General features: G+C 43.4%; 1 protein-coding gene across 1 annotated transcript in view; it reads right to left on the bottom strand.

Annotated features, from left to right (window-relative positions):
* The window catches only part of DNAH3 (dynein axonemal heavy chain 3), a 191,099-nt gene that overhangs the window by 99,964 nt on the left and 75,506 nt on the right, over positions 1 to 15,629 (bottom strand). The window contains exons 23-32 of the mRNA XM_024744485.1: positions 15,328 to 15,464; positions 14,301 to 14,502; positions 12,570 to 12,662; positions 10,607 to 10,717; positions 7,110 to 7,224; positions 4,943 to 5,141; positions 3,571 to 3,679; positions 3,228 to 3,341; positions 2,287 to 2,463; positions 137 to 228 (exon numbers count right to left, since the gene is read on the bottom strand). Coding sequence (XP_024600253.1) covers positions 137 to 228; positions 2,287 to 2,463; positions 3,228 to 3,341; positions 3,571 to 3,679; positions 4,943 to 5,141; positions 7,110 to 7,224; positions 10,607 to 10,717; positions 12,570 to 12,662; positions 14,301 to 14,502; positions 15,328 to 15,464 — 1,349 coding nt within the window. The remainder of the gene's footprint in view (positions 1 to 136; positions 229 to 2,286; positions 2,464 to 3,227; positions 3,342 to 3,570; positions 3,680 to 4,942; positions 5,142 to 7,109; positions 7,225 to 10,606; positions 10,718 to 12,569; positions 12,663 to 14,300; positions 14,503 to 15,327; positions 15,465 to 15,629) is intronic.

The raw sequence follows: 15,629 nt of genomic DNA, 5'->3' as shown, positions 1-15,629 counted from the left end.
ATCAACTTGTGAGTAAAAGCAGTTTCTCAAGTTTCTCTCTTTTTTTTCCAATGGACAATTTACCTTGAATCCACCCCACAAAAAGCCACTCTGTCACTCTTTCTTTAGAACGCACTAGAAAGCCAATACAACATACCTTCTGGAGTCTAGAAACCCCATAGAGTAGAGGGAGATTTCTCCAATGAGGGCATAATCTGGCACCATCATGGCCACTGTCCGAAACAAGGCCTGGAAAAGAAACAGCCCACTAAAAATAAGATTTCATGTAAAGAACCTGAACACATAAGGTGAAAATGGGGGAAGGTACATCTACAGAAGCAAAGAGAAGTAACATGATCATTCAGACCACCCAGTGACAATCAAGGAAAGGAGGGCTGGAGGACAAATCAGTGCAGAAGGACTGTCTTTACTGGACAGATCCACTGCTCCATGAACCTCCCCACTAGCCTTGTCCAGGTACATGTGTCACATTGGGTCCCTCAGCGGTTGTGTGGAAGGCCTTAGGTGCTGGTATCCTAGCAACACCTCATCTTCCTATGCCAAATGAGCATCATTCAACTATTGGAGCTTTCCGGTGTTCAGTGTAGACAGTAGAAGTCATTCAGGAATGCAGGATAATTATGTATCAGGAGAATCCCGGAGTCAGACAAATCTCGATTTGAGTCCTTGTTCTGTTAGCTACTAACTGTGGGTAAGTTATGTAACCCCTCCAGACCTCAGGTCTTTCATCTCAAAATGTACTAACAACTGTGCCCTCTTCATAGTTATCATGAGAACAAATGATCCTATGTAAGTGAAGTGCTTAAAAAGGTGTGTGGCACATAGTGAGGGCTCAATAAACATCAGCTGTTGTTTCTAATATCTTGGATCTAATATCTTAGATCTTAGAGGAGAAGTGACTTGCCCAAGTCATGCAGTTAGAGGTAGAGCCAGGGCTAGAATCCAGGCTTCCTGACACCAACCCTGGGTACCTTCTACTATGCCACACTGTCTCATGAAAGTTGTTTGTGCAGATCTAACATGGTTGTTGGCTGGGAGGGGTGCAGGGGGGAGTTACATCAACTGGGCACTCTAAAATGAGAAATGTGGGTCCAAACTCTACTTTGGTGTCCCTGGCCTATGCTGACCTAGAGAGGAAGAGTCACCCTTAGGGATCTCTTTGACTTCTTTTCCATTCCCAAGGAGGAGGAGGAGTGGCTTGTCTGAATTAGATTTCAGGGAACTAATCAGAATGTGCTTCTAGCAGATGGAGCGTCATGTACTAAAGTCAGTGAATGTCGGTTTTGTCCAGGTCTCTCTTACGTCTTTCACGTAAGGGAATGGAGCAATAACTTGAAAGGAAATCCATAAAGAAGCAGGCCTAGAATTTTCCCTCTGGTTGCTCTTTTCATGCAGTTGGGGTGCTAGGTGCTCTTCTCACAGGTGAAGACCCATTCATCTTGCACTCTGTGTTTTTTCCTTCCATGAGAGCAGCATGCTAAGGTCATCTAGTGCCTGTTCCCTTAAGATGGCCTGGTTAGAATTCTCTCTCTCCCCCTTCAGAGGCACTTGCCTCCTCCCACTAGCAGCAGGGCCAATGCTTATTGCCACAGCTGTAGCTCAGGCCAGCTCAGCAATAGGTACCAGGGACATAGAAGCTCTCTTGTTATCTCTCTAGCTGGTTGGAACAGGCCTGCTTTGGTGTGGACACCACTTAGGCCTAACCAGCTTAGCTCCACGTGCTCTAGTCTTGGTCTACCAGCGTTCTCTGTGTTGAACTTTGATGCTCTCTTATAAGCAGATCTGTTTTATTTGGCCTACAGTGATTTTTTTTTTTTTTTTTGCATTGAGACAGGATCTAAAAATAAGATTTCATGTAAAAATCCAAATTTCTGGCTTTTCCTGAAAAATGAGAAGATCTGACAATTCCTGCTTGGCAACAGTAGGCTGGGGCTAAGTAGGGGCTGCTGCCTCTAGATGGGGCATTTGTCAGAGTCCCTACCAGGCCCAGCTGGCTTTTCTCATTTATATTAATTGTCTGACCCCTGTAGACAACAGAAATAGTGATACTTCTTCCAGTGATCATTGTTGCCTCTTTGCCATTGGTTACTATGTATATATTTCCTCCCATCTCATGAGACCTAGCTGGGGAGATGGTTGAGTTCTGAAGCCAAGTAACGTCTTTACTTCTCACAGCTGAAAAATGTCAACTGGTCCCATTATTTGGCTTCTCTGTGAGACCCTCGGGTACTTCCGAAGGTTTCTATACCATAAAGTACACCCAATAGTTACACACTCAGTATTTACCTTGAGGTTATCTGGCAGCTCAGCCCTGCCAGCATACCCAGGGTTCATGGTGATGAAGACAGCACAGGTTGGGTTCAGAGAGAGCTCAGTGCCTTCAAAGATGAACATCTTTAGCTTCCGGATGATGGCTTGTTGAATGCTGAGAATCTGCTGAGCTACCACAGATAGCACTTCTATCTGGAGTGAGAATGGCTGGTTGATTTGAGCTCCTGCTTCTGACAGCCACCAACCCCACTATGCCAAAGTACCCTTCACTTAGCAAAGAAAGAACCCCATCACCTGAGAATAAGACCTTCACATTCAAAATTAGGAGCATGATTTAGGGTTTTGGTAAAGGAAAAGAAAATTGGTGTGTATATGCATGCATACATGTGCATACGTGTGTGTGTGTAAGTAGTTTCCATAGTATCTTATCTTTGTTTTACCTTTGTTCCAGCACCTAGCACAATGCTTCACCCATAGTATGTGTTTATTGGTTCAAGTTGCATGTTTACATTTCCTAATCTCGATGCCCTACCCAAATAGAATTAACCACCCCCTCTTTTGTGATGACTCCTCTGTACCACTGCTATAGACTTCTCTCATATTCTATTTGTATCGTTTAATTTTTATTTCCCTTTGCTAGACTGTAACAGTCTAGAGGGCAAAACCATTTTTTGCTCATCTTTGTATCATGAACACATGCAGAGTATCTGACACAGAGTAGCTGCTCAATAAATTTTTGAATGAGCGAGTGAGGGAATCAATTTGGTGAGAATGTTTATGTGTGTAAAATATGCATTTTGTCTCCTTGGGGCTGTTTTTGTTTGGTTCATTGAGTACTTACTCTGTGCAAAGGCCCTTAGAGGAGACATAAATCCCTGTCACTGAGGAACTGAGAGCCCAGAAAAAAGTCCCTGCATGTCCAAACCCTCCATTCAGTAGCCCAGTAGCAGAGTTACCTCAATCCTGTTGAACTCATCAAAGCAGGCCCATGCTCCAGCCTGGGCCAGCCCTTTGAAGAACTTCCCCATGGCTTTGTAATCTAGACCATCTGAGCAGTTGAAGACCACACACTAGAGAGAGGGAGGATGTGGGCACCATTCAGGATGGGTTTCCTCCCATCTGAATCACCCTGCACCATGAAACAGAGGTGGGGGCTCCCCTCTTCCTGTTTCACTGAAGGAGGTGGAGCCCCACTCTGCCTGTTACTCTGAGCCATCTTGAACTTCATGCCAATTCCCCTGGACAGGGGTCCAGAGAGAGTTGGGAAAAAGAGTGTGCAGATGGACAGCATTTCCCTACCTGCTTGGCCAAAGCTCTGGCTAGATCTTTGGTGGTTTCTGTCTTGCCTGTCCCAGCTGGACCCTCTGGGGCTCCTCCAAGGTTCAGCTTCAAAGCCCCCATCAGTGTCCTAAGGAGAAGAGAATAAGAACTCAGTGCCAAGTCCTAAGGCACAGGAAAGAAATTTGCTTTTGGTTTATTTTGTTTTGACTCAGACAAGTAATTAAATATTTTTCCCTGATTATATGAGCAATACATCATCATTGTAAAAAGTTCTATTTTACTCAGTGTTGTAACCTCGGCACCTGGTACATGGGTGACACCTATAAGCATTTGTTTGAATGAATGATTGAATGGATAAATGAATATATACTTACTAAATGAATCAAAGAAAAGTAAAAAATCCTCATAAACTCCACATTCCAAAGATCACCAATGCCAATGGAATGATGGAAAATAAATATATTTCTCCCACTAGGTTATGAACTCTTGAGTTCAGGACCCATATTTGATTCAGTTCCATATGGCAGGCACAAGATAAATGCTAGAAATGAATGATGTGCTAACTGTGGTTCCACAGCCCCTTGTATGAGCCTCTATAATTTCAGTTAACACACTTTCTTGTTATCACCTGAGGGTGTGTCTCTTCCCCACCCCATTAGGTTGAGGGTTCCTGGAGGTCATACATCATGCACAGGAAAGTTCAAGAAATGGTTGATGAACAATGAGTGGAATAGATAAATGAATGAAGAACAGAAATCATAGAACATAGAAAACAAGTGACTGAGGACTCTGAAATTTAAAAAATACTCAGGTACTATTTTTATAATTAAAAAAATTCCACTCTAAGGAATGTATAAAATCAAAGAAAAATCTAAACATCACAAAGTTGACAAGTTCACAAAGTCCAGATTTCTGAAGTTATAAGTTCCAAGCAAAATAGCAAAGCACTTGCTGAGCACAGAATGGCCATACCTCTTCATCAGACTGGGTGGCAGAGCTCCGAGACTCCTTGCCTGGGTCCTTTACCTGGCCCCTTTTCTATCTCTGGCCATGGGATCTCCAGGCACCATCTTGATTCCTGCCACTGGAGACCTTTCTACTTAAGCACTGTGCCACTTTCAAGGAGAGGCATCAACGTGCTAATTGTTGGTTTGAACACATTAATTTGCATTAGATTAGGACTCCTACTGGGTTCTCATTTCTGGCCTAAGGCCCAGTTTCCATACCCATCTGCGGGACCATGGTGACAAAGGGAAAAATTCTAAAATCTGAGAAACTAAAATATAGACGGTGAAGGTAACAAACTCAAGATGCTCTAACCTTCTTCCCCAGGTTTTCCTTTTGGAATTCTCTATTCACCCTTCAGGTCTGGGGGAGCCCCAGAGTTTACCTGTAGCAGCGGTCAGTGAGGGGCGTAATCACCAGCCGGGGGGAGTTTCCCAGGTACTCATAGCCGTATAAGGCTTCTGTAGTGATCATCTTCACCTGTACATCCTTGGCATCCCAGTAGTAGCGCAGTTGGGAGATCCACTGGAAATCATTCAGATCACAGACACTGTCTTCAGATAACTTGGCGACCACATCACGAGCTGTGTGGGGACACAGACGTGGAAACACACACTTGCAGAGCCATCAGCATCCTCCCGTCTTCGTGGATTCCTCAGAAGGGTCTGACTGAGGAGGTCATCAAGGCCACCCCTCACTATCGCGACAATTTTAGGCTCAACTATCCTCCTCGCCCATCCCCAAACTTCAAGCAACATCTGTATTTATGTATTACATAAATTTATAGTATTAGCTACTGTTATCATTCCCAAACTCTTGGGAGGCTGAACCAGAGGGGTTTGCAATATGTAGTTGCCCCAAATGCTATCTTATCCCCAGTGTGACCCTTTTGGCCCTGTTCCAGGCCTCTAGATATCTTAAGAGAACACGATCTGCTTTGCCTGATACAGTTAGCAAGGGCAGGGGTCCCATGAATCTTTGTTAGATGTATTCTTTCCATGAAGGGGGGTGTCTGAGAAACTAACTAGGAGATACATTTCTAGGTTTTCTCCTTTCTGTCATGGGATTGTGAGCCTAATTTAATTTTCTCACAGTGATGGGAGCCCTGAAGTTGATGAGTGGACATAGTTTATGAGAATAATTCATTATTTTTTAGGTAACTCACAGGGCAAGTGCTATTGTGATCTTAGAACTAGTAGAGCAGCTTGAAATCAGGATCTCAGAAATATAACTTTGCAAAGGGACACTTCTGTAAGTCTACTGCCTCTCTGTGAGAGAAATCTTTATTACAGTAAAATCCAAAACCCTTCAGAAAAGAGTCCTTGCAGAAGATTACACCAACAGCTCTTCCATTCACCCCAAGGAGTTTAATTCCACACCAGATTCCTGGGAGAACCCAGAGAGTGGTGGCAGGAGCAGGGTATGTGTGAGAGATCCAAGAGGAAGGTGAATCTCAAGGCACTCGGTTGTGGATACCTTCCCTATGCAGTGTATGTTCGTGTGTTTGTGCATGAATGTGTGTGTGTGTGCGTGTGTGTAAACCCAACCACTCTGAGGTATCCTGGGCAGTAACCATGCTTGCACTTATTACTCCTATCAGTTAAATATGTAGCCAGATGAAGATCACATTCTCCCTTCTCTCCTCTGGATTTTATCCTAGTCTATCCAAATGAAATCAGATTGAAATGAGCATCAGGGATTGAAATGAGCATCAGGGAGTTCCCTGGTGGCCTAGTGGTTAGGATTCCAGGCTTTCACTCCCGTGGCCCAGGTTCAATCCCTGGTCAGGGAACTGAGGTCCCACAAGCCATGTGGCCAAAAAAGAAATGAGCATCAGCCTCACAGAGAGTAAGATGCATGAACTGCCAGTAGGAAGCTGGGTATGTAAACAAAAGAGACACTGTTCCCAGGCAACAAGTTTGGTCCAGCCCTAGTTTCCTTGGTGATGATGGCGTGACGGTGTGGGGGTTGTTTGCTCTACATAAAGACCCTGGTTCTTCTTCCTCCTTTCCTCCTTCTCTCCTTCTCTCTCTCTCTCTCTTTTCTAGGAAGAGCTGGAAGGCATCCTCTCTTACCCATTCCCTCCCTGCATCACTGCCCATTTCCAGTCTCTGGGTTTGGAATCAGACGTAAGTTCAAATTACAAAAGCATCTCTGCTACTTACTAGCTGTGTGCCTCTCAGCAAGTTACTTGCCTCTATAAACCTCAGGCTCTTAATCTGTGAAATGTGTATAAAAATAAGACAATGTATGTCAAGCACTTAACACAAAGCTTGGCAACAAGTAAGTATTCAAAAATGTTCATTAAGATCAGTACAGGGAAATCGATCTGAGTTGGTAAATCTCAGAAACGTTGGGGATGGGAGGGGAAAACATAAGATGGAGATACACAGAAGCACTGACTCCTCTCCTTACCCCCTCACTTACTTTCAGTTGCAGAAGCCTCTTCCTAATGAGAAAAGGGACCTGAGTCATTCCATCCAGAAGGGAGAGAGGCAAGCCTGGCAGCTCTTACTGGACAGTAGTAATGTGAGGGAAACCTCCTTGCTTACCGTGGACATCAATGACTGTGAGGGCCCCAAGGGTGAGTCGAGCCCCACTGCTCAGTTTTCCTCGCACCAGCTGGACAATCTGTGCAATCTGATCATTGCTCTTTTTCAGAAAATCCTAGCAGGGGAGTAAGATGGAACAATGGGTTAAACTGGATTCTCTTCTGGTAATCCCTTTTCTGGAATGACACCATCCACAACCCCATGGTCCAAACCAGACTCCTGGATGTCATCCCTCAAGCTCCCTTTCCCTCACCCCTAGTCATTAACATTGAGACAAATTTCAAATGCATTACGCTAACTGAAAGAATTCAGATTTGAAAGCCTAGATACTATATGATTCCATTTTATAATATTGTGGAAAAGACAAAACTATAGGGACAGAAAACAAAATGGTAGTTGTCAGAGGCTGAGAATAGGGGAAAGGGTTGACTACAAAGGGCATGAGGAAAGTTTTAGGGTGTTTGGAACTATGTCTTGAATGTGATGGTGGTTACACGACTGTATGTGCTTGTCAAAATTCAGAGATGCACACTAAAGGGCTTCCCTGGTGGCGCAGTGGTTGAGAGTCCACCTGCCGTTGCCGGGGACACAGGTTTGTGCCCCAGTCTGGGAAGATCCCACATGCCGCGGAGCGGCTGGGCCCGTGAGCCATGGCCACTGAGCCTGTGATCCGCAACAGGAGAGGCCACAACAGTGAGAGGCCCGCGTACCGCAAAAAAAGAAAGAAATGCACACTAAAAAGGGTGAATTTTACTATATATAAATTAGGTAGTAAACCAGAATTAACAAAAAAACCTGAAACTCAGATTAAAATAGACAAAGGAGATATGAAAACTAAATGCATGCAAACATGTAATCCTGGATTGGATCCTGAACCAGGATGAGTATAAAAGGTTTATAGAATAGATAATAATATTGTATCAATGTTGATTATCTGATTTGGATAATTGTACTGTGGTTATGTAAGATGTTAATATGTGGGGAATCTGGATGAAGGGTGTATGGGAATTCTTTGTATTATTTTTGCAACGTTATTTGCAGGTCTGACATTATTTCAAAATAAAGAGTTAAACAATAAAAATGAATTAAAAATGGGACTTCCCTGGTGGTGCAGTGGTTAAGAATCCGCCTGCCAATGCAGGGTACACAGGTTTGAGCCCTGGTCTGGGAAGATCCCACATGCCACGGAAAAACTAAGCCTGTGCGCCACAACTACTGAGCCTGCGCTCTACAGCCCATGAGCCACAACTACTGAGCCCACGTGCCTAGAGCCCATGCTCCGCAATAAGAGAAGCCACCACAATAAGTCTCCACACTCCAACGAAGAGTAGCCCCCGCTCACCGCAACTAGAGAAAGCCTGCACACAGCAACGAAGACCCAACGCAGCCATAAATAAATAAATAAATAAATAAAAACTGGAAAAAAAAAAGAGAATTAAAAATAAGTGAGACCACCCTAGGCTCATCTCATTTTCCCCACTTTCCTGTTATGGTCTTCTTTGGCAAATGATTTTAACCCTCTGAGTCTCAGTCTCCTGCTCTGTCAAATCCCAATAATTATAGCTATTCTTCAAGTGGTTTTGAGGAGTAAATAACATAGTGTCTGTAAAGCACTTGGCACAATGTCTGGTGTGAATAAAGCACCCAGTAAATAGTGGTTGTTGTTGTTATTATTAATTATAATATCCGTAGCACATAGCAAAAAAAAAAAAAAAAGCCTTTTTGATGTGTCCCCATCACCCTTGGCGTGTCTGTAAAGCCGCTGGTGATGGAACTGCCCCCTGCATCTCTCTTAACCACATGCATTCCACAGCAATTCTGGACCAAACTGTCTTCAGTTGCTGGAATGCACCGTACTTTTTTTTTTTTTTTTTTCCCTTCCCCCCTCCCCCACCGTACTTTTCATCATCAGACTTTTGCACATTCTGGTCTCTCTCTCTCTCTCTCTCTCTGGAGTGCTCTTTCTCCTGTTCCTATTCATATTTTATGTCTCCTCTTAGACACTGTTTTTCTGGGAAATCTTCCCCTCTTACTTTTCTCCTTCTTTCCCATGCTTTCTGGATCCCTGTACTTTCAGTATCATAGTTCTATAAAAGAGCCTTTTTTTATCTCCCCCCACTAGACTGTAAATCCGTGAGGACAGGGACCATGACTGTCTCATTCACCTCTAATTCCCTTTGCCTAGCAGCAAAGTCCCAGCTGCAACGTCAAACAAATATTTGTTAAATGAACAATGGGTAGATGGATGGATGGATAGCAATTCTGTACCAACACCTTTAGGATGCCAAGGCACATCATTCAGCATTCATTGTACTCCAGGGCTTGAATGTGTGATGGGAAGCACTCTCCCCTTTTACAGGTAGGAAAACTGGGGCACAGAGATACAGTCACAAAAGTCAGAACTTTTTAGTGTTTCTGAAGTTTGAAATGATGTACGTGAAAGCAGTTTGCACGTGTAAAGTGCAACACATCTTTTAGGAATTATCAACAAGATATCTGTAAAAAGTGAAACTTGGTCAAATACTAATATTCTAATTTTAATGTATAAAGCAAAATATAGTAAATTAAAATATATTCTAGCCACAGGCAATCATATTGTATATAGGGGGAATAACAGGAATTCTGATGAGATAATCATGGGAAACTATACCATGATAAAAATGTTGGGAATGGAGTTACCATGTAGTCAGTCAAAAAATATGTATTGAGCAACTACTATGTGCTTGACACTGCAATAACCCCCTGAGATATAATAGTGAGGCAAGAAGATATGCCCCCTGCCCTGTGGGGTTTATAGCCTAGGATCTAAGTACTGAATAATTTACTAGCATCTCATTTAACCCTTCACAGTAGTAAGGTGTGGTGCTACAATTCCTTCCATTTTATAGACAAGGAGACTGAGGCTCAGGTTATGTAACTTGACCATGGTCACATATCTAACAGGTGGACGTGTCAGAATTTGAACTCAAATCCATCCAGGTCTTGAACCCTCAAGTACAGGCATCAGTGGCAGAGTTAGCCGGAAATATGTGTGTCCGGATCTGAAGACAAGCAGGACCTGAGCATTCTTGGTCTCAAGAGAAAGCTGAAGGAAAAGCTGGAGGTGGGTTAGTGTTGGACTGGAGGTGGTAAGAAGGGATATGGTGCAGGAAGAGTAGAGGAAAACAGGACCAGGTGGCTTCTTGGCCCAGGAAGAAGATGAGCAGTCTCTGCTGGTAGAAATTCTGCCAGGTTGACACTTGGAAGCAAAGGCTGAAGAAACTTAGGATACTGCAGCCTAGAATTTCCGTCTGGGAAGAAATGTGAGAGTTCTTATACTACAGAACTCCAGGACAGCCCTAATTCCCAAATCTCTGTCCCGAAGAGAACCCTGCCTTCTGTGACACCATGGGGCTGTTTATTTTTTTGTTTAGAAAAATGGTTACTCTAATTATATGTCATTCAAATCATAATCAAGCTCAAATCTCCTCTACAAGCTTCATGACAGGCTCACTTACCGGTAGGGTCTTTTCAACCAGGGCTTGGGAAACCTCCTGAGTCCAAAAGATGGAGGAGACACAGATAACCACCTGGCCAGGCCACTGCAAGACCCAGTGATTACGAGGGACCTGGGAAAGTGCAGTGGGGCACAATGTAGGGTCAGTTCATCTTGTGTGATTTAAACTGACTTCCTAAAAACATCTACCACCATCTTACCCCCTCAACAAAAACAAAATTCATCCCCAACCTCCGAGGCTACAAGGCTTGACATTTCCGGGATTACGGATTTATGTCTTCCTCCCTGAATTTTATGAAAAAGAAAAGGATCGTCACCAACAATTTCATTAACTCTGTCGCCTATAAGTTGTCACTTGCCAGCTACCTCTACAAGGATTAAGTTATGACCTGCTGCAGCTGCTGACCTTCACAGCACCCCCTGCAAGGAGCCCAGGGTGGAGATCAGGAATGAGGCACTCTGTGCTCTGGGAAAAACTGGCAGAACAGGTCTTCAGATAATTACATATTTTCAGGAAACCATTTTATGAGCCCAATTCTTGCATCTCCTCGTATCTAGGAGAGCACTAAAACCCTTCATGGTGACGTCTGCTCCTCGTGACTAGCAGCGACCTTCACGAGACCAGCAGCAACCTTCTGCAAAAAATATGTGATGATTGCATGTACTCCCCCTTCACCAAAATCACATATATACTGACCTTCCCCCCTACTTCTTTGGAGCGTTTTCTGAGAGATATCTGAAATGCTGTCTCCCAGTCTATAGTCCTCATTTTGCCCCAGATAAAACTTAACTCACAACTCTCATGTCGTGCATGTTTTTTTCAGTCAACAACTCCTTTCTTTCTTTTCTTTAATGTTCCCATCCAGGGATTTTACATAGTTATAATCAAGGTGTTGTTCAGAAAGTATTTATATAACTACTCCTTTTGATAGCTACATAACATTGCAGTACTGCCCCACGATTTTCTTAGCCATGACCGCCCTAACTTTTTTTAAACTATAGATAGGGAAATTATAGCCTGAGGGATAAATATGGCCATATCTGTTTTTGTAAATAAAGTTATATTGTAATACAGCCATGCCCCCTGCTGAACCCATCATCCAAGGCTGCTTTTCTATTAGAAAGGCAAGGATAAATAGCTGTGCCTGGTGTATATTGCCTGCACAGCTGAAAACATTTACTATCTGGTCCTTCACAGAAAAAGTTTGCTGTGTCTGGCCACAGATGCAATTGCATGGAATAACTTCATACAGGGAGTCGTTTTTCTTTAACTTAATTTTTGATTTGTAATATGTCATGGGACAAAGGACTGGTCTTTCATTTACAAGGCAAATACTACTGAGAGGGGCAGCAGGGTCAGTCCTTGGTACTTAGTGGGAAGGTGTTAATTGAATACCCCTTTTTTTTGATGGAAAAAGTCCTGGGGATAGGGGTGGGGGCCCCAAAGTGAGGAGCACCTAAAGTAGAGGAGACTAAATATCTAGTCTGCCAACATTAACCTTGCTGGGAGCTGGCTAAAGAGTAATTGCAACAGGTTCTTTTCCCTTAAGCCTTCTGTTATACAGGTCACCTAAAGCTTTGGGAGCTTAATGAGTTGTGCCCTTCAGGGCATGTGTAATGTTAAAAAAGCCTGTGGGAGGGGATGCTTAATTGGGGAGGGGCTCTAAATAAACCGCTTGCCATCAATTATTTTCACAGAAAGGACTGCCCCACAGAAAACAAAGGGTTCTGGCTCACAGGCTATGCTAGTGTCAGCTGCTTCTAACTGCAAACGTTTTATATTCAGAAATACATACACTGCCCCAGGATTTACAGGGAAAGGAGGAAGAGGCACACAGGGGTCAGGTGTTACTCAGCAGGAGAGGGGTGGGTTTTAGCAGAAGACAGGCTTCCATTTAACCTTGTCCCCAAAGTTCTTGTTGGTGTACCAACACCCTGGCATGTGTACCCCAATTTTCATTTACCTGGACATATGCTTCAATCCCAAGTCTAATAACTTCCTGCATACTGGCAAGCATCATCTGTTCCACCTGCTGGAGCCATCTTTCCACCATGCCCTGTGGGTTGAGACAGACAGAGAGGCAGTGACAGTTAGCCAAGCCTGGAGGGAGGGACCATGGGCAGAAGCCAGCTTTCTCTCTGGACAGGGCTGGAGGGAGGCCAAAGGTTTGCACACCTTCAAGCCAGTATTCTTTAACTATTGGTTTTACACTTATTTACTGTATTCTAAGAAGTGTATGTCTCATAAAAAGGGGCAATAGGGAGTTTTTAACATGCACTTCTTTCATATCATTTTCTGGAAGACAACTGTAAATCAAGTTATTTATGTCTCTCTCAGGAGACAAATGACACATTTACACTTCAGTTTGAGAAATAAAATATTGCCTCTGCCATATCAGTGATCAAAAGATGCTGCAGCCGTCAGTGACTGCAGCCACCACCTCCCAAAGTGAGCTGGTGAGCCCTGAGGGAACTCGGGATGAGAAAACACAGGATACTGGCCCCAGATAGCTGACGTGCATATCAAAGGAATGATTTCAGTGAGCCTAGACTTTTGCATTTTCCCATCCATAGAAAAGCACTAAATTCCTTTACTTGAGATATCTGGTTTTCTTTCATTAACAATAATCTTTTGAAGTTCAGACTACCTGCCCTTTGTTGCAAAACTCCTATATATCTCCCCTCCTTGCCTCCTCCAAGCCGTTTTCTCAGGGTTACTTGAGATGCTGCCTCTCCAGCTTGAAGTCCTAAGAATGTCCACTGAACAAAACACACCTCTTAACGTTTAGGTTGTGCTTTTTTTTTTTTTTGGTCGACAAGTTCAGAAAATAAATTGCTCATTTCTAATTGAACAGTTCTAATTCTTGCATTATTCCAGTGGTCCCCAAACTTTGCTGTTCACTGGAATCATCTGGAGGTCTTTAAAAATTATGGATGCCTGACTCCCACTCCCAGACATTCTGATTTAACTGGCATGGGATGCAAGCAGGGCATTTGGATTTTTTTAAAGCTCTACAGGTAATTTGAATGTGCAGCATATTATTCAGTGTTAGAATTTCAGGCAACTGTACCTGCTGACCTCAGGTGCTCGTGAGCTAGCTGGTGTCTGGTTTTAAGGTATGATCCCTGGTTGTTGCAACTTAAATGTGTGGGTGGCAAAAACGGCAAGGCAAGAGTACTTGTCTCTTTCTACGCTGGGGTGCTGTCATGTTCAGCAAGAGTGGAAGTAACTTATATTTTACTCATTTGATAAGGGCACATGTATGAAAAATCTGAGTTAAATGGCATTAATTCCATGAAATATTATTGAAACACCTGCCCTTTAAACACCTTTAAAAACACCTGCCCCATCTGACCAGATCTCTTTAAAGTGGGCTCTGCTCATGGGGATTTAAACAGCATTAGTTGTTTGGATCTGATTCCTGCTGCTGCCTCCACATCAAGTTTGGTTGAAATCCTTCCACAAATTTAGGATGCCATGTGAATTGCAGTATAATCTCCATCTTAGAGATGAGCAAGTAGACTCAGAAAGATTAGTTCCCCAAAGTCACCCCGTCATTAAGTTGTGTAATCTAAGTGCTCCACACCCAGGCAATCTGGAACCAGAGTCCAAATGTTTAACCAACATACAATCTGCCTCTCTCTGTTTCGCTCTGTTATGACGATAAGAACCAAAAATGGGTAAGTGGAGTTACTTTGGCTTGAGCTGGGGAGATTTTCTGTTTGAATGGAACGATTTCTTTTTCTGAGCTGATCATGCCCACAATCTCCAGACTGTCTGTAAACTCCAGCTTGGCAATTCCTTCAAAGCACTTCTTCAAGTGTGGTTGAACTCGGAGGGGGTCCTTTGTCTCTGACAAGATCTCCAACAGCTCATCATTTGATAGGAAGAAGAACCTATTGCAAAGCAAAGGAAGATGGCTACTGGAATCTCTTCTAAGAGCTTCTTTTTCCAACAAGGTGATACTCCCCAACAGGTAGATGACATTCCCGTGAATGCCAGCTACTTCTAGACTCTTATCTAAGGCCCACTCCTCTTCACCATTTTTCATCTAGGGCATAGAAGGTGGAGATGGTTTTGACTCAGAGCAAAAGAAAGGAAGAAAGCTGGTATATGTGGATTTTATATGGCTGGGAGAGAGGGGTTGCTACCAGGTGAAAGAAACCTGGATAGAGCAGTGGTTCTTAACCTTGGCTGCACTTTAGAATCATCTGCAGAGGTTATAAAAAAAAATTCCAATGCCAAGGTTCCACTTCCCGGAGACTGTAATATAACTGATCTAGGATTGGGTCTGGGAATTTGTATTTTTAAAAATCCCAGGCGAGGGGGCTTCCCTGGTGGTGCAGTGTAAAAAAAAAAAAAAAAAAAAAAAAAATTGCTTTCTAAGTTACACTAGCCACATTTCAAGCACTGGATAGCCACGTGTGGCTAAGGACTCAAACTGAGGGCTGTTTAACTCCTCCAAAGTCCAGGCTCTTGAGTACTATACCCATGTAATTGGGTATTTGACCATGCTGGTTCCATTGGTGTCTATTCAACCTCACTCTAAATAGAGACCATGAAGACACACCTTACCCCCGAGAGCTGTCTTTTGGGGAATGGAAAACCTAGAAAGAATATGGAATAGATGAGTAGAAGCTAACTCTCAGAATGAAAAAATGTAATTCTACCTATATATGGGTCAAGAGGGCAACTTCGAGCAAGAGAATGATACTGGATACCTGGGGAAAAATAGCCTCTTCTTCTCCAAGTAATCATTCAGCCCCTTCTGGATGTCCTCCAACAGAAGGTTGGCTTCTTGAAGCCTCTCAGCCATCCGTGGTTGGTCTGCTGCCATGAGAACCCTGGTATCTTTTACCTAGGTTCCATAGAAAAAGGTGATAATCATCATGGGGTTCCCAGATTCTGAGACTGGTTATTGTAATGAGTGTGCGACCAGCCCCTCAACTAATGACCCTCCTACCCTAATCACCTCCTAATCCCACGAGGTTGACTGCTCATATAACATGACCCTCGTCCTCTG

This window comes from Neophocaena asiaeorientalis, unplaced genomic scaffold, assembly GCF_003031525.2.
Source record: "Neophocaena asiaeorientalis asiaeorientalis breed wild unplaced genomic scaffold, Neophocaena_asiaeorientalis_V1.1 scaffold91, whole genome shotgun sequence".
Lineage (NCBI taxonomy): Eukaryota > Metazoa > Chordata > Mammalia > Artiodactyla > Phocoenidae > Neophocaena > Neophocaena asiaeorientalis.
This window is presented reverse-complemented; position numbering and strand designations above follow the sequence as displayed.